At 42.1% G+C, this 18,888-nt stretch overlaps 1 protein-coding gene across 1 annotated transcript in view; it reads right to left on the bottom strand.

The window, feature by feature from the left end:
• The window catches only part of dnajc17 (DnaJ (Hsp40) homolog, subfamily C, member 17), a 38,555-nt gene extending 21,299 nt beyond the window's left edge, over positions 1-17,256 (bottom strand). The window contains exons 1-7 of the mRNA XM_034222241.1: positions 17,047-17,256; positions 5,056-5,125; positions 3,402-3,460; positions 3,221-3,308; positions 2,949-3,025; positions 2,200-2,308; positions 1,428-1,477 (exon numbers count right to left, since the gene is read on the bottom strand). Of these exons, the coding sequence (XP_034078132.1) occupies positions 1,428-1,477; positions 2,200-2,308; positions 2,949-3,025; positions 3,221-3,308; positions 3,402-3,460; positions 5,056-5,125; positions 17,047-17,127 (534 nt within the window). The 5' untranslated portion in view covers positions 17,128-17,256. The remainder of the gene's footprint in view (positions 1-1,427; positions 1,478-2,199; positions 2,309-2,948; positions 3,026-3,220; positions 3,309-3,401; positions 3,461-5,055; positions 5,126-17,046) is intronic.
• Between the last annotated feature and the right edge of the window lie 1,632 nt (positions 17,257-18,888).

Raw genomic sequence — 18,888 nt, 5'->3', positions numbered from 1 at the left:
CAAATAAACCATCATGTGTTTGACATCAAAGCTACTGCTCCTACCGTGTCTCCTTCCTGAGTCGGTGACTCCCACTGCATTGCTACACAGAAGTTTCCTCTACACTAGGTACAAGGTTATTGTATTTGAACTGTGGTTCACTTATTCGATTGTGCAGAAATGTCTCTTTAGCTAAATCTTGATTATATTTATACTGTGCTGTGTAAATGTTGATTTTGAAACTATGTTCTGCTACTCCAATGAACAGCCTTAACAAAAGACAATGAGATCATCCATCAAATTGTTTTATTAGTTTAGAGTCCTTTCACTTAACACTGAAATCAGTTCCCATACAGAGATATTGTGTAACGTCTCGTATAACGAGTGTAACTGCTTCAAATGGGATATAAATGGCAAGCACTAGGTGTTGATTCAGCTCCAGCATTCTGCTCACTGTCAGAGAAACATGATTTCTGGGAATGACCCTGTCTAAGTAGACTTTTTAACAACAATTACTCAGTCTCCAGAACCCACCGATAACCCATTTACTCATTGATCTTTGAATAAGATGTTTGGGAATGATGGGATATCTGCGGTTTAAACCCCAACATAACACTAACTCATTACTTCAAATGTAAACAAATATACAGATAGGAGAGATTATAGTGAAACCAAATGGCTGTTTCTCAAATAACTATCATAGGGACAAACGTTTTTGGGGATTCGCTTTAAGTAATGAATGACAATCATTTTGTTGACCATCAATTGTCTAACAGTCAGATGTGTTTTTTTTATCTATAAATCATGTTTAATCTTTAAGGATCAGTATTATATGTATCAGATGTAACATTTGTTTTGCAAAAAAACATGCAGGCAAAACAGAGTCTTATTTTTTAATCATCAACAAAAGAAGAGCCAACATTCTCTGAGATATGTTGATGCAGTAATGTTCCCATGTTCTTGAATGTGACCCGTGATGTTGTCCCTCATACTGCTGATTTTTGTTTTTCTAACAGTATACACAATGTTGGGGAATACACTGCTGCACTAGATGGCTATCAAATTTGAAAACCAGATTTAATGTCTAAAGACATTAGCTAACGTCCCCAGAGTGTCCGTTAATATGCCGGGCTAGGCAGTTTCCAGGAGGAAATATAATAAGCCCTCTCTTGGCATCGTTACAGGCCTCCGGACGACTTTAGGCCTACTCTGGAAGAATGGGCGTTAGAACAACGTGTGCGCTCAGTGCTAAGACAGCGTATGTGGTCCCCAGATAATGAATTACAAATGTCAATGGTTTTATCAAAATCCCTGCTGAGGTTCTGCCTGCGCTTTCCCTCAGATGGAGCCGTTCCTCTTTTCCGTTTTAATATGTTAGTCTCCATGAAGTGCAAACCTCGTCCTGACCTCTCTTCCCCGGACTTAAAGCCCATTGTTGAAAAGCGTACCTTCAATTTGGGGGTCACATTGGTTTTGGAACATTTCACCACTCCTGAGACTGAAAAAAAAACATAAGGGTCAAAGGGATGAGACAGTTAAGTGAAAATACAAGGAAACAATTGTTTTGACTTAGATGTGGAAACTGGCTGTCCTATGGTAAATGTATGTCTCTTAGTGCAGTCTAATAATCCACTGAGTGCCTCTCGAGATGGTCCAGGCAGAGCACTTATCCAGCGGAGGCCTGGGAGGCCTGCCTGTGTGCAAATAGAGGAGACTCAAAAGACGTGCTGACTATGCATGAGTAATTGTCCAGCCATAAAAAGAGCTCTACGTCTAGGGCCAAGAATCAGTAATTCCCTTAAATACCCACACTTCTATTTGTCTTATTTTACAAGCTTCTTACTTTTTTTCATGTCTCACTGAAGCTTAAAGCAAAAAACCAAGAGGCATAAAGTTGGATGGACAAACATTGTGTGTGCGTGATGTTTGGCATTATTTTATCACAATGCTATATTGTCTTACTGCCAAAAAACATAGTAGACATCTTGACAATGCAAAACATCCATTCAAATATATATATAGATTTTTATGTGTATAATATTTGGAGAACCACCGGGAAGCTGGTGACCGTTAAGGTTGGATTGAGAGTATTATGGTTCATTCAGGCTAGTCTTCACTGGATCAAACAGGATTCATCCAGGGGGAAAAACAGGACTGCACTGAACTGTTTTGGATTACCTGGACTGACTGGACTAGGTTAAACCTTGGAGGTAGACATACTTGTGTAGCTTCCCGTCTGCTGTGTTTCTCTTTCTCTCTGGATCTGCTCTCTGATGAGCCTCTGTTCCTCCTCAAGCTGCCTGGATCCCTCCTCTCTCAAACGGGCAATCTGGTAGAAACAGACACAAACAATACCATAATAAGAACAGACATACAGCTTTGGAGTGACAGTCAATTAGCTCTTTCATTAATCACTGATTTATAAGTTATCATCACCATAGATTGATTATATAAAGGTCACCACCTGTCCGTCTATCTCATTCTAAGACACCATTTCTGCTCATTTGAGATTTCCAAGACGGTGTGCAGACCTTGTTTCTTCAGTTAAAGCAAAGACCTCACAGTGCCACCTACTGGTTACCTCTTCCCCCAACATGGCACGTGGCCACATATTTACATGCATTAACACATTGAGCACACGCCATGACTCACCTAGGAGGCACGCACACCATTTTTATTTATTATTGGCTTCCCGAACAAAGTGTATCAAGTCATGCAATATCACCTAATGGGTTTACTGATAATTATGACATGGCAGAGAAAAAAAGCCTCTCAGATAAAGCCTTTGTTCCTGACCCAAGTCTTTGGAGGATATTAACTCAATCCGAAGGGAGTATTTGATGAAAAACAGAATAGAAAGCACAGAGTTTCCTGGATGAACTGGATACCTTTTTCCCATTACAACGATAAGGACTGAAGTGTGTTGATATTTGGTTCATCTCTCATATGGTTTCTCTTCATTCTCTTACCTCTTCTTCAAGTGTTCTAGTGTTAAAGGCCTCATCCTGAGTCTGAGCTTCTGCTTGTTGCTCTCTGGACTCCAAGTCTGTCAAAGCAAAATACAAACACACTCAAGTATCTTTTTACAACAAGCGAAAGAGACAAAACTGTGCAGCTTCTTGTTGAATTTCATCCTTGACATCCATGCAGCTTACCCAGCACTTTAAAATATAGTATCCCCTGTTAGAAAAGAAGTAAATCATGAGCCTTGAGATGATGCAGGATATGGAAAGGGACTTACCGAGTTTTATTTTCTTCCTCTTATCATCTAGCTTCCTGTGTCTTTCTTCTGCTTGTTTCTTGGCAGCGCAGATCTTGTCATAGGCAGCCTGAAAACAGTGTTAGACACCAGGATGAAATCAAGTCTCTGTGTGAGTGTGAATCAGCATTGATGACGAGGTGAGAGGCATCCGCCGTATTACCTTGGCAGGAGCATCAGTTAGCACCTCGAGAGCCTGGGACAACTGGTGGAAGAGCTCCACTGGAAAAAAGTGGAAAAGTAAAAACATAAACATTCTGCTACTGGATGAACGTAGAAAAAAAAAAAAGGTTTTAGTATATTTTCACAGGAACCAAAGTTTCGAACATGGAATAAGCAAATATCTTATTTAAATAAATTACACTAAGATATAACATTAGTTAAATAGATCATTTTGCACCTAAAACAAACAGGGATACAAAATAAGGTGATTTGACGTACATAAAGTTGCTTATACCAAAGGAGGCTTCATGTGCTCAACATTGCATCATAAAGCTGAAGCTGGGACAAAGGCCTGGAAAAAAAAGGAGACATTTTTATGCTTTAAAAAAGGTGCCGTGTGTCTCACGAAACCAGTTTCCTCCGATGACACGGACGTGCATTCCCACACAAATCCTAGGCCTCTCCATCTATCTTCCCTTAGAGCACCTCGAGGGGCCACTGCCGCAATCACCACTACCACGCAACACTCCACCTCCCCCAGTTGTCATCCAACACACACACACACACACACACACACACACACACACACACACACACACACACACAGAGACCACAATCCCACTCTCCATCATACAACCGCCACACTGCTGCACAATACTGGCCGGGCTTAATCATTCTCTGATGGGAGGCCTACCGGGCCGATACTGTTACTCCCTCTGGGGAGCGGCAGTGCACACTAACAGGAGGCTCTGGAGATCAGGCTGCCAGGAGAGGCGCTCAGGTTACCTACACGCATATAATGGCCTGGAAAGAAATCCAACTGGGGGAGACCTGCCATGCCCACTAGGCAGCTAGAGTGTCACAACATGGGGGGTTGAAGAAAGTGAAGAAATAGTGTGGGGTTGTCTTCAGTCTGAGGAATCATGACCCCTAAGTCACCTCTTACATGCATACAAGCTTCCCCCTGACAAGCAGCAAATCCAGAGTCCTGCCTCTTTTTCGTGTGATAGAGACCGAGTTTGTCCATGAGCGGGTTCAAGCGCTGAGGCCCTCCAAACCACTTCTTTTACATTTCTGGGAAACCGACCCCCTGCTTTTGTATTATCCCTCTCAACCCCCCAAACCAAACCATAATCAGGAATTGTCTGAACCATCCAGCAACCGCATAAACCTCACTTGAAAACATGCCTCGTGATCAGTCTTTTGTCCAAGGTTTCCTTTTTTCCCCCCTTCCTCCCGACTAAAAGCTACGCTGAGATTTCCTGGTCTAATTGTAGACATGCTGGTTGGCGACAGGCGTGCAGAAGGACTCAAGCCACAGAGGGATGGAGTGTGGAAACGCTGGTGGTGATGGTTGGGCTGCCGGTGTTTGGCTGGTCCCGTCTGGCTAGAAAGCCGGCGGGAGAGACAGGCGCTGGTTAGACGTCCCACAGAGAGCTGTGACTAGGCCGTCTGGCAGGGTACGACTTGATGAGAGCATGGTGGCCAGTCGGTCAGGCTGATTAACCCTAATTCTTTAGAAAACAATGCAGAAATGGCATAAGCTTCTAATAGCTCTTGTTCCAGTTGAATAGGGTGACTGACAGAGAGATGAGGCTCAGAATTGGGAGAAGGTGAAAAGAAACATGTGTCAACACAATGACTACCGCACTCACCTGCTTTTGGGTTGTCTGGGTTCTTGTCTGGATGGCATGTCAAGGCTTTCTGTCGATAAGCTTTCTTGATCTAAGTGAAAAACAGAAGAAGCCCTAGAGTTATGAAGAGTGGAAAACGTTGATTAGGACACAAAGAGAAAGAATCATCCACTTAAGCACAGATTTTGGCGATGTGAAAGTTACATTCTTACTCTCAGTACCAATTATCTTTATCCTGTCGTCCTTGCCCCAGAAAACCAAAGTCTGAATTAAAAAGAAATGATGGTCCCATTGAAATAATGGCACAAGTGGTAACAGTCTGACATGAAAGCACTGGGGATTGGAATGTGGTCCGCGTTCAAATAAAATTCTGCGATAGTATTGTTTGAATCAAATCAACACCTGAGCTGATCCTCTGCTTCGTGTCCTTCTGACATGTCGTTAATGGAATCTAACCACCTCGGCACACAAAGTCAATTACTTGGACAAGAATTCCAAACTGTTCCCAGGCACATTGCCAGCGTGCAAGATAAATGTGGCCTTAAGTTGCAGCCTAGTATTAGACCATCTTTATTCAAACTTTAAAAAAACGTTACAATAACATACACAAACAGAGTGCCATTGTCTATAACAAATCTGAGAAAGCTGCCATTAATATCTTAGGCAGGTAGCCAAAACTTTTGGGGGGTTCGGAGAACCAAAGTGGAAAAACTAAACAATACTTCGGAGTATTGTAATGTCATATGAGGTTTTAGTTATAGCTGATTTTTTAACCCTGGGTCACTGCTTGGAATTTTAACCATTCATTGGTCCTTCTAGGGACACGTTAATGACAAGGTGGTTTTCATTAGATCGCTGCTCGTCTGGAGACAGAAGGGAAGCAGGGAAACTTTCCGTGGAGACCAGAGGGGGCTGTAGAGCGCGGCGCTGAAGCTTTCAAAACCTCAAAAACACACACTCGCATGTATGCATTGCATGCTAAGAACTTGGCATATAGCCCCCCTATATCCAAACTCAGACACGAGCACACATACTGACATTCATTTCTCACCAGTTTTAATCAGCCATGCCAATGTTCTGCACGTTTTCAAACACCCCCCTTTGAGCAAATCAATCTGCCGCCAGCATTCTACGGGCCACAGAACTTGGGAGCTACTTTCTTCGTGTCTGGGAAACGTTTGCATTGGACGCCTTGTCCTCTGGCATATGTAATGTTTCCCTGAGTGTTGTTTTGCACAATTTTATCTTAAGAGTGCACGCCAAAACATACAGAATTAACTTAACTGGGGGGAAAACAAAACTGTGAGGGAACCGAACAGAATGGTGTAATCCATCAGTGTCCAAGCATTCTTCAACAGCAACTCCAATGAGTCTCCATGACAGTCAATTAAGGAATATTACACCGCATGCCAATTTTCCAAAGTACAAGAGGTAAGACTGCACTTGATCACAAGAAGGCAACAAGCCCCCGGTGAACCCTTTGGAGTTTACCGGGGGCTTGTTGCAGGAAATTAGAACTTAAACCTAAGTTCAAACGTAACATAATTCATCCCTATACAGGTGAATGATGGTGTTCATTTCTGGGACCAAGATTAAGTAAAAAGGCAAGAACAGTCATTATGAAAGCCATTGCATCCTGAGCAATGGCTAGGTGGTGAGAACAGTTGGAGAACTCCATTCCTTATACGGCCCAATCAGTTCTTTGAGAATGAAAGTCTGCTTCACAAAAGGACTATACAATTGTAGGTCTTTGACTAAAATTGTGTTTTCTGCCCTTGCTCAAAGCAGTTATTGGTTTCTATTCATTTCAAATCTATTTCATCTTATTGAATTGCTTATTATTCCATAAAACTTGCTTGAGTTGTGTAGTCCATCACAGTGCAGTTTAAGTGCATATTGATACAAAAAGGCCACAGTTCCTTACCTCACAAGCAAAATACAAATTTGACAAAACCTGCAACCTAATGCAAACTTCTATGCATTACACAGGTAAGCAAGTTTAGAAAGGGTAGAACCAATGTTTGGCGTAAAATATATTTCCAAAAACAGAGCAACACAGTTTGCAGCTGTGAAGTTAAGTTGATGTGATTTGAGATAAAAGGGGCATAAATATCACTGCTATGTTCCTCTAAGACAGTGGTTCTCAAACTTTTTCTGTCAGGCCCCCCCTTTGGAGAAATAAAAAAGTCGGGCCCCCCCAACACAAATAGTCAGGCTCAGTGGCGGTGCCAGAGATTTATTTTGGGGGTGCTGTGGGGTAGCTTGACGTTTCATAGAGGGTGATCAAACATTTAGGGTTTCCCATTAATGTACCGGGCGCTACAGTGGAACTTTCTACTGCAACACTCCACACGCATATACACAATGTACCCGCGACTGTTACAATGAAGGCTCGATAATCAGCTTGCCGCATATAGGTGTAAGCAGGGGTAAAGTGCTATTTTTACAGGTGGTGTGTGGACCTTACATAGGGGGGTCCGGGGGAAAGCTTTCCCGGGAAGATTTATTTTTAAATATTGAAGTTAAATGCATCTATCTGGTGCACTTTGAGAGCAAAATTAAGAGATCTATGGATACATCTCTCAACACCCATATGAAACAGAACTGTACACAGATTTACTTTTTCTTTATGGATATTTTACAAATCACCCTTTTAAACTTTATTCTTTTTTTACTCTCATATTTCATACCTGTTTTTCATTTATTCTCTTATTTTTGTATAACTATAATGATCATATAAACGTGTGCCTCGGAAATAATTGTTTACATTAATGGTGACCAAAACATTTGAGACCCACTGAGATAACACTGAGAGAGTCCTTTAGCTCACTGAGTCTCTCAGTCTGACAGGAGAGGACTCTCCTCCACTTTGTTGTTGAAAAAACTCCTTATATCTGTTAGCAGCTCGCTAGCACCAGAAACTAACAACAACGATCTCCAGTACCGGTGCGCTCTCTCTTTCGCGCACACAACATGGCGCTCCACACACACACACACACACACACACACACACACACACACACACACACACACACACACACACACACACACACACACACACACACACACACACACACACACACACACACACATCACACACACACACCACACACACACACACACACACACACACACACACACACACACACACACACACACACACACACACACACACACACACACACACACACACACACACACACACACACACACACACACACACACACACACACACACACACACACACACACACACACACACACACACACACACACACACACACACACACACACACACACACACACACACACACACACACACACACACACACACACACACACACACACACACACACACACACACACACACACACACACACACACACACACACACACACACAGTTGAGCTTTAATGAAACACAGAGACCCAGACGTAATAGTACTGTACTGCATCATATTACTTTCGAATCAATAATATTTCAGATTATTTCTTTTTTTTTTTTTTTAAACATTTTTCGCGGGGCGCGAGAGACCAGGAGGAAAAATGGTATGCCTCTGCGCCCCCCACTTTGAGAACCACTGCTCTAAGAGCTCCTCATACCGCGTCCTCATGTCACACTTTCATCTACTTCTCATGTTATTTATCACCTGCAGCCAGCTGACAAGAAAAACACATCTCCGCTGAAAGCTGAGCAGATGTTTGACATTGTCGGGACAAAATTCTGGTTAGCTGAGCTGTTTGACAAGTAAATACTGTCGATTTGTTGCAGAGCGGCGATGTATCGTGTCATCACCTTTGTCTCACTGAGTTCACTTACAGACGTAGTTAATACACATACTTCTCTAAACTGCAGCTAATTATCCTACCGCCTTTTCTCCCCATCTCCTCTTTCCTTTTTCACTTTGTCTAGCATCCTCCAAGATAACTTGTCTCTACTGAGCCTCCAGAGCAGTTTTGTTAAATAATACATGATTACTCCCATCAATGCCGTCACACACAAGCCTTAATTGATGCTGGAAGACCCTGAAGCCGTTTGGTCCTACTAAATAAAAGCCAAAGCGGGCCAACGTTTGAAGAATCTAGCACATGTGCGGATAAGAGCTCTCAGATCGAGTGGCATCCTCCTGCAGGACTAATGCAGTCAATTACTGTCGCAATTATCTGTGTGAATTTCACCATGACCTTTTAGATGTTGGCTCCTAAATCAATTATGAGTGAGACTGTGTGAAGAGAAACCCAGAAGAACTCCTAGCCCGAAACCAACTGCTGTCCCATGTGCTTAGAAAACTTTGCTTGCTGTGTCTTCATTAGCTTTTTTTATTATTCTAGGCTGTCACATGCTCAGTGTCCTTGTCTTAAGCACAAGATAAACTAAATGGCAAACAATCTCAACTATTTCATACGATTCAGTTTGCAAAAAGAGGAACCAAGAAATCACGGAAAGACTCCTATTGTGCAGCAGCAGTCAAACAGTAGCCCCAATGGATAGTACCGGCGAAAAATAGACTGTGTGCCTCCCTGATCCCTGCCTGCCACAGCAACTGCAGGCCCACATCTTGTCCCCATTACACCAGGCTTTGGTGCCAATTACAGTTGACAAACTGGTCCTAGAGCAGCCTCGTCACAGCCCTGGTGGGGCCCGTGAGGCTGATTAGCTGCCTGATCTGCCATGGGCCCATCCTCCTTAATTACAACGCTCTGTATTTATGGGACATTATCAGCTGGAGGAAAATAATAAAAGGCACGACAGGAAAAAGTAAAGAAGAGGAGCAATGAGAGGGGCACAGAGGGCATGGCCACACAGGAAAGAAGAACTAAAAGTAAGAACAACAAACTGACTTGATGAAGAGAAACAGAAAACACTGTAATTAATTATGCGCTTGAACCTGACCAAACCTAGTTAGGGATGCTCCGATCGATCGGCCGCCGATCGATATCGGCTGATACTCACTTTCTGCCGATCGATCGGTGCTCTCTAAAAATGCCGATCGCTAGAGCCGATCGAATTACGTAATATTATGACGTAAAATACATGACACTTCTCTCGGTGCGCGGCAAAACAAGCTCGCTAAAATGGCTTCACCAGTCTGGCAGTATTTTAAGGTGTCCGAAAATGACAATAAAATAGTGGTAGGCTATGCAACGTGTGTGAAGCAGAAATCCTGCAGCTCTATGGCGTTATATTTGTGCCTCTATCCTGAGCACGCAATGAAACATGTTGAGCATAGAAAATGCGATTGAGCGCGCACTTGAACATTTTTGAGCACAGAGAAATATATTTTCTCTCATAAAACTCCTGCTCCGTGCGCAAGCAGACCGCTGCACGCACTCTCTCTCCCCCGCTCGCTCGACCTCTCCAGCCTGTGCGCACTCAGCTTTGCCTGCGCTCGCTCAAGTTGTCACAGCGTTACAAATGTGCCACAAAACCAACCAATCGTTGAACTCGAGAAGGTCAATTCTGATTGGCTGGTCCAGCGCCATGTAGAGAGAAGAGTTGCTACAGCGGATGTCCAAAATGCTTGATCGTCACGTGGTTCAGAGAGACTCAGAAAGTTCCCGGAAGTTCGTGGCGGGCCATTTGAATCACGATTTGAATGCATTAATAACAGGATATAAATGCAGTTTTTGGTAATTAGTGGTCAATAAAGGTTTTGATTTGCAATATTTATACAACATATCGATATGTGTATGTAGTTACATCAATGTGTGTGTGTTTTTTTTTTTTAATGTGCTAATATTTGAGGATTAAGATAAAATAAGAAGTAGCCTATACTTTATTGATACCAATTGGGGAAATGTTTACGCTGCAGCAGCAAAAGACAAGGAGGCATTGTACATTAGACAGTTAAAAGACTATAATTAAACAATCGAAAATGTAAACATCTTAAATAGAAATAACATAGCATTACAACGTAGAAAGTAGAAAATATACATAGTGTGAACAGCTATCTTACCTGTTAACATACATGTTAGGCTAACGTTGCCTTGGTTAAAGAGCCTGTTGTTTATTGCTTTGAATTCTTTAAAACAAATATTATCTTCTTAAGCAGCATGATGATGATGTTACATGTGTTGTTTTAGGAACATCCATTGTAAATAAATGGAATTCAATAAACATTGAATAGCATATCATGCCGTTTGTCTGTGCCTTTTCCTCTGTGTTGTCCTGGCATATCGTCTTCCCATTCACTTTGAATGGGGTGACGTCACGATTCGCCGAACTGCATTGTGGGAGCAAAGCGTAGCTTCTCTCGTGGTGCTCGCTGCAAATGTAGAGCAATGTTCTACTTTTGCCGCCTCGACGGAGGCGTCAGCCAATCAAATCCCGCGTATGCAAATCTGACATTACAAGCGCTAGCCAATCAAACCGCGTGTATGTTGGGAGCAGTGACGTGCGGTGAGGTTCATGGCTGGTGAGGCACTGACTCTTTCAGGGTCAGATTTACAAATATTATATTCTGACCTTAATCGAAATATTCTGTTATTTTCAAAAGCTTTTTTGGTCTGATGTTTCGATTCATTTTAAACAGACCGTTCAACAAAAGGATACCCACAATCTAAATATTGGATTGTTCTTTCTTAGTAAGAACCAATTTTCATTACCAATGTGGTCTTGCCTTGACTTGAAGATGAAGTCCATGCTATCCTTCTGGACAACAATGTCCTCAAGTCCTCCTTATCTTCCTCTAGTTTCAAAAGTCTAGTTGTTGTTCGCGTCTATACCGTCTCTGCGTAGAATAACAGTAGCAACAAGGACCTGTGGGCTCACGTGCGCCCCCTTCAGTGCGGCAGAGGTTATGGCTGCCTCCCCTGGTGCTTTTTTCATTGCCGTTGTACGGCGAGCCTAAATATCATATATACGTGAAATAAGTTATTTAGAGACCATGGATGGCGAGGATAAATGTAATAAAGGGATCTACAAACATTACATTGGTGACCTACAGTGAGATGGTAACAGGCATGCGCTTAGTGCCCGCTTTCCAGACAGTTTCTGTGAGGTAACGCATTCTGAGGTGAGGCAGAGCTCATCTGTGCCTCACCTTACCACACAGTAACTGGCTTGAGCGCGCTCACAAAATAAGTGCCCGCGCTAAATTAGTGCCCGCGCTCCAGCAAGTTACTGTGGGCTTACGTGAGGCAGAGCTCGTCCTTGCCTTACTCCTCATCGCTCCCATGTAGTTGTAGCGGAGCTCGGCAAATTTGCTGATTTTGACTATAAAAAGCGATTAGAATCAAACATAAATCACATTTACAACACAGATCAGTGGAGACATTTTATTATTATTACTATTTAGTTTTTCTTTAGTTGTTTTTCCGTTACATTGTAGTATGGCCAGTCTATGAGTATGACAGGTGAGGCTCTGCCTCCCCTGCCTCCCCTGACTGCACGTCGCTGGTTGGGAGAGCCAGACCGCAGTTATTTCCCATATGTCAAAAAATGGAGGAGAAAATGATCGTGGCGGTACTATATGACCAGTCCCTCTTTACATACAGGGATACAAACCGGAGGAGCCAGGCATGGGGGGAGGTGGCAGAGACAGTGGGTGAAACTGGTAGGTTTTCGCCTGTTTTGGGGAGTTTATATCCAGTGTACTTCGTTTGAATGGACAGCTAGCAAGCATAGACAGTATATTTAGCCAGCATGGATGTAGCATGAATGCTTTGCTTTGTATGTCCGGGGCGGGACATTCATGTGATTGGTTGTTGGTCGCGTTGTTCGTAAAAAATCCCCAAGCTTCAGACACGCCCACCGCCAAGGGGTAACGCACGCCGCCGTGTGTAGGGGCCCGCGCAGCGTCCACACGGCGGCGTGCGTTGAAGCTTGCCAGCTGGCATGTCTGAAACTCGACCAACAACCAATCACATGAATCTCCCGCTCCAGACACACAAGCACGCAGTTTTATTGGCCAGAGCTTATACTAGTGTTGTCACGATACCAACATTTTGGTTTCGATACCAAGTCAAGAATTGCGATTCCGATTCTTTTTCGATACTTTTCTTTAAAAAAAGGGAAACAGTCTTAAATGTACTTTTCCCCGTCATTCTTAAAGTACCGATACTAATGAAACGGAGGAATCGTAACGTTTTTAACGGCAGGGTATCGCGGTACCTTTCAAATATCGGTACACCGTGCAACACTAGCTTGTACTGGCATATGATTCGATTGGCTGACGCTTCCGTCGAAGCTTCAAAAGTTGAACATTTCTCAACTTTTGAAGCGAGCAACGCAAGCGACGCTCCTACAATGCAGTTCGGCAAAGTGTGACGTCACCCCCATTCATCGAAGCGACGCTCCCACAATGCAGTTCTGCAAAGTGTGACGTCACCCCCCATTCAAAGTGAATGGGCAGAAGCGTTGAAGCTTCAACGCACGGCGCCGTGTGGACGTGGGCTCAAGCCCTTCTGCCCATTCACTTTGAATGGGGGTGACGTCACACTTTGCCAAACTGCATTGTGGGAGCGTCGCTTCGATGAATGGGGGTGACGTCACGCTTTGCCGAACTGCATTGTGGGAGCGTTGCTACGCTACAATGTTCGAACAATGTTCAACTTTTGAAGCTTCAGCGGAAGCGTCAGCCAATAAAATCATATGCCAGTACAAGCTCTAGCCAATCAAACCGCGTGCTTGTGTGTCCTGGGCGGGAGATTCATGTGATTGGTTGTTGGTCGAGCTTCAGACACGCCTGCCGGCAAGCTTCAATGCATGCCGCCGTGTGGACGCTGCGTCAAGCTTGTGGGAGCAAAGCGTAGCTTTTCTCGCTTCAAAAGTAGAGCAAAGTTCTACTTTTGAAGCTTCGACGGAAGCATCAGCCAATCGAATCATATGCCAGTACAAGCTCTAGCCAATCAAACCGCGTGCTTGTGTGTCCGGGGCGGGAGATTCATGTGATTGGTTGTTGGTCGAGCGTCTGACACGCCCGTCGGCCAGCTTCAACGCACGCCGCCGTGTGTAAGCTCCGTTAGACCTAACACGCTATTTTATCTACCTCTGGAACAAGCTAAAATAGTTATAAATATATTTATTCTTCACTGTCGGGTCAGTCATTACTGGATCAGTGAGCTGCATGAGACGATACTGACAGGCTGTCAGGAGAGAGGAAAAGAGAGCGCTTCCACTCATTTCTCCCGTGTATCCAAAGTTAATGTAAACTTGAATAATGTACTTCATTTGAATGTAATAATTATGTTGGTTGTTGTTTGTGGACGGGACAGTGAATGAGCCCCATTAACTGAGATCCCAATAGGCCCCGCCCACTCGATCGGATCGGTCGATACTGATTCCGGCGATCGGCCCCAAAATTGGCGATCGGAGCATCCCTACCTCTAGTCGAACTGAGACTGATTTTTTTCAGTATGATAGTGTTTTAACATTTGAGGGAATAGTAGAAGATATGTGCATTTTACAAAATAATGTTGATTAATGATTTCAAGCTAATTGTGATTGATAACACATCAGTTGTTCAGGTTTTTGTTCATAATGTCAAGGGGTTTGATAAATGTGATATATTTACTTTATGTGTATAACAGACGCAGCAATGCATTGAACATAAAACACCTGGGCGATGCTGCCTGATATTGAACGACCAGAAAACCGGATGACCACCAATTGCATTAATTTTGATGTGTCCTGCCAGTGCACCTTAAAATGCAATAATAATTGTAATCTATCTGCCCTGAGTTTGACAAAGCAGAAACTAACAGAAGAATCTCATTATTGGGAGAAATTTGTTTACAATGGGCAATTACAGTGTAATGCAATTACTTTGTCTGTGGTGCTTCGTCTGGAAGTAAATCATCCAGGCATCTAGTCACAGTCTGCAACACAACAGGTACACAACAATTTGACTAGCTGAATAAACCATGGGACATTTTGTGTGGTTTTGGCTGTTGACATTGTCTCAACAGGCAATCTGTGGTAGGCAAATCACACTTGGGCAATTATTAGCAAAGCCCCGCTGATATGCAAGATCATAACTCTTTAAATGGAGGCTAGCCATAGCAACAGTCTTCCTCAGCACTACAAGGATTACGCAAACCCAAGTCATTCATAGTCACTAAATCTTAGACTTTTGACAGGCCAGTTTCCGCAGCATTTATCAGCCAGCCAAGCTTAGAAGAAAAAAGGTCAACAGCAGAACAAAATAGAGATGCTAAATAGAACCCGGAGGAGAAGCAGAACGCAAATCCCCTTACGTCAAGGCCATGTTTTACAAGATGTGGCTAAGCCCACACAGACAGGCTCTGGGATGAGCTCCGTCACATGTCTGTGATAAAAAACATGCCTGATAATAGCGTTGAAGAAGCGCGGTAAACGACTGAGATAAGTAGCCCATCTGATGACATCTGCCTTCACACACTTGATTGATTTTTGACCACCACCCCCCAACCAGACTCAATTCACCACAACCACACACACACACACACACACACACACACACACACACACACACACACACACACACACACACACACACACACACACACACACACACACACACACACACACACACACACACACACACACACACACACACACACACACACACACACACACACACACACACATCACACACACACACACCACACAACACACACACACACACACACACACACACACACACACACACACACACACACACACCACACACACACAACACACACACACACACACACACACACACACACACACACACACACACACACACACACACACCACACACACACACACACACACACACACACACACACACACACACACACACACACACACACACACACACACACACCTCAGAGAACCATCTTTATGCATTTTAGAATCTCAGTCCTACCCAAGCCACAATCGTTAACTTCCTCTACAAAAATCCTGTGGACTTAAAAATCTGTTAAAATGGTCACTTCCTGCCTCCATTTTGCCACAATTTTAATTTCCCTTTGGGCTTGTGGATTTAAGACACTGAATACTGTGAGAGAAATATAGTCTTAGGGTAAAAGCAGGTTTTAGTCATTTAGAAGAGTTAAATCAAAATCCATGCATGCACAAAATATAATTCAGGCAAAATGTGGTTTGTAGTGTGCAAGTAATCAACATATCTAGCCTGTGACCTAAGATTTTCATTGTCATAACTACACTGTAGCTATGTATGTATGACTAATAAAAGCCTTGAACCTTGTCTTATAAATGCTTCCTGTAGTATTACAACATGTTACCAGGCCTCATCAGATGTAATTCATTAGTTGAGCTTTAAATTAAGAATAAATTAAGTAGTCAGACCCAAAAAAACTAATGAAATCTCATGTCCATATTATTTGTAAATGTTCCAAACTAACACAATTCGTTTATTATTCGATGTGTCATTGAGATGATAAACTCATAGGACTTCTCCCTAATCTGTGCAATGTTGTGGTTGACTTTTATTTATTGAATTTGACATTTCAAAAACCAAACTATTAAACAGTGAAAATAACTTGTAGATGAACACAATTTCCCAAATAGTTGCAGTCCTAGAATGTAAATCCACCTCATTCAAAATGCACCTCATGAGGTGGTTGTATTACATTTCGATACCAAATAATAAACTGTTGCAACGTCGCCACCAAGTGGCCTTTACTATGTATGACACTTCTGCGATTCAAACATTAGCCGGTGTCTTTTGCTACTTGAGGTCTCATTTAACCTACAATTTCAGTCCTCGCTTCACTTACCTGGTGTTTCACTTTAAAGAAGAAAATACTATTTTATGTTACGTTAGTAGTGTACATGCATGGAAAATATAACCACAGACCCACAGTTACAAGCTGCATGGTAACTAGAAGCTAAAATAGCCGTCTGAAGTGAAATGCAGCACACGTAGTTTGTTCTTGTGCAAGTGCAAACGCTTTTTCCATGTAATGTTAGCCAGCACTCGGATAAACGTTCTACCTAAAGGACATCCTCCAGACTGGTATGCATCTGATCTAAAGTAACGTATTTCTATCTAGCTAATTAGCTTAACAGCTAGCTTACATACATACCTCTTTTGGTGTAGCAGTGATGTCAATTCCGAGTAAACCATAAAGGTCCATCTTTAGGATATCCTTAGCCATTTTCGACATTTTCACAAAAAAATTAAAACAGTATCAACACAGAAAAATAAGATATTTTAACACAATGCTAACGTTTGGCTAATTCAGGGGTTTGTTGTTGTCCTCGTTCTGCGTGCGGTTGACGTCTTTAACCTTTCAACTGCGATATGCACTGCAACCTGGGAATTGTAGTTTTTGCTCTGCTGTACTCTGTTCTGCATTGCTGTTGATATTTTGTGCATTTTTACCATAGCATTTACATTGAAAAATAGGTTGTATAAGTCCTAACCTTTTTGACTTGGGTTTACATTTGTTTTGGCTGCTAACAAGTGATCAAATAGGCAGGTATTACTTTCAATTTATTCCAGGTGTGTAATGGTTTTACCTTGTCTATTTGTTTCACCTCTGTCATTAAAGATCCAATCAGCATTTTTTCATCATAATAGCTACATTTTTGCTTTATTTATGGCCCTAATTAAGTGTATCAATTTGTGGAACTGCATTGTGTTTCTCAACCATTATATGTTTTATGTCAACAAATTCTATACAACCCTATTGACTTTTGAGGTTTGGAGTAAAAACTAAACTAAATTATGTATTGGCTGTTTTCTTTCACATAAACACAGGTACATAAGTGTATGTACGTTAAATAAGTGGACTAAATAAATGTTATTTATGAATAAAACATGCTCAGTTGCACTCCACCCTGGTGCTTCAGATTGCTGTCATACGTTTAGAGTGCTCTCTGTTGGACAAATGATGAAGTAGCACCACTTCTTATATATCTTTGATAATAATCACTTTATAACATCAGCCTGTGTCAGGCTCCACAGGATATTGGAAAAGTTTACACATTTGTTGTTTTTTTCGGGACTGCTGGGATCCACCTTTGTTTACATTTGAATCATGGTGAAGTCTGCTATTAGCTATACTTAATTTACCCCGACAACACCTTGTATCAATTTTAAAATATAAACAGAAAACTCTACTGTGGGGATGTCTTCACCCAGGACAATTTCATCTGGGTATTTTAGTTGTTGTAGCCATGTTTTAAATGTTATGCTTTTCTGGGATACTTTTAGTTTGTAGGCTAGTGTGGTGTATGAACCATGAACTCTTGAGGGGTCTGTTAGGATATATAGTATAAAAAGTAATACCATTTACCTCTGAACTGTAGAGGAGTAGAAGGACACAGTAAAGTACTTGAGTAAGGGGACTTAGTTACTTTACACCTCTGGTATTTACACACTACTTCAAAGTAATCCTTTAAACTGTTTAAACATATTAAAAAATATGCATAAATAAATGTTAACTAGGTCAAATAAGATATGAATGAACAACAAAAATAAAATAGGCCTAAGTTACATGTATTTGTTATTGGCTATGGTAGGTTATTGGTTATGTTCACATACTTATTTGATTATTAAAATGTAAACCGATCTTTTATAAAAATGTGATTAAAGGTTATGGTTAAAGATTGACATGCTGTTTGCAAACTACTACTTCAGGGTATCTAAAAAAAAATTGCCTCTTCTCAAAATGTTCATCCTAAGGAGCTGTGTGACCTTACCTTGGTAAAACCCAAAACTAAATCCTATAATCACTGACACACCCTCATAGAGATCCATGTGGTAAAAGGTTTTGGAAGAGTCAATTTGTGCTTTAATTTGTGAATGTGTGTACAGGAAAATACATGGGAATATTATTGGCTTTCACTTTTAAGTAGGCTATAGTTCGAGCTTGATTACGTGATCCTGTTTAACTAGCCAAGCAAGAAAGTTGTTGACTTTG

This window comes from Gymnodraco acuticeps, unplaced genomic scaffold (assembly GCF_902827175.1).
Source record: "Gymnodraco acuticeps unplaced genomic scaffold, fGymAcu1.1, whole genome shotgun sequence".
In the NCBI taxonomy this organism is placed as follows: Eukaryota; Metazoa; Chordata; class Actinopteri; order Perciformes; family Bathydraconidae; genus Gymnodraco; species Gymnodraco acuticeps.
This window is presented reverse-complemented; position numbering and strand designations above follow the sequence as displayed.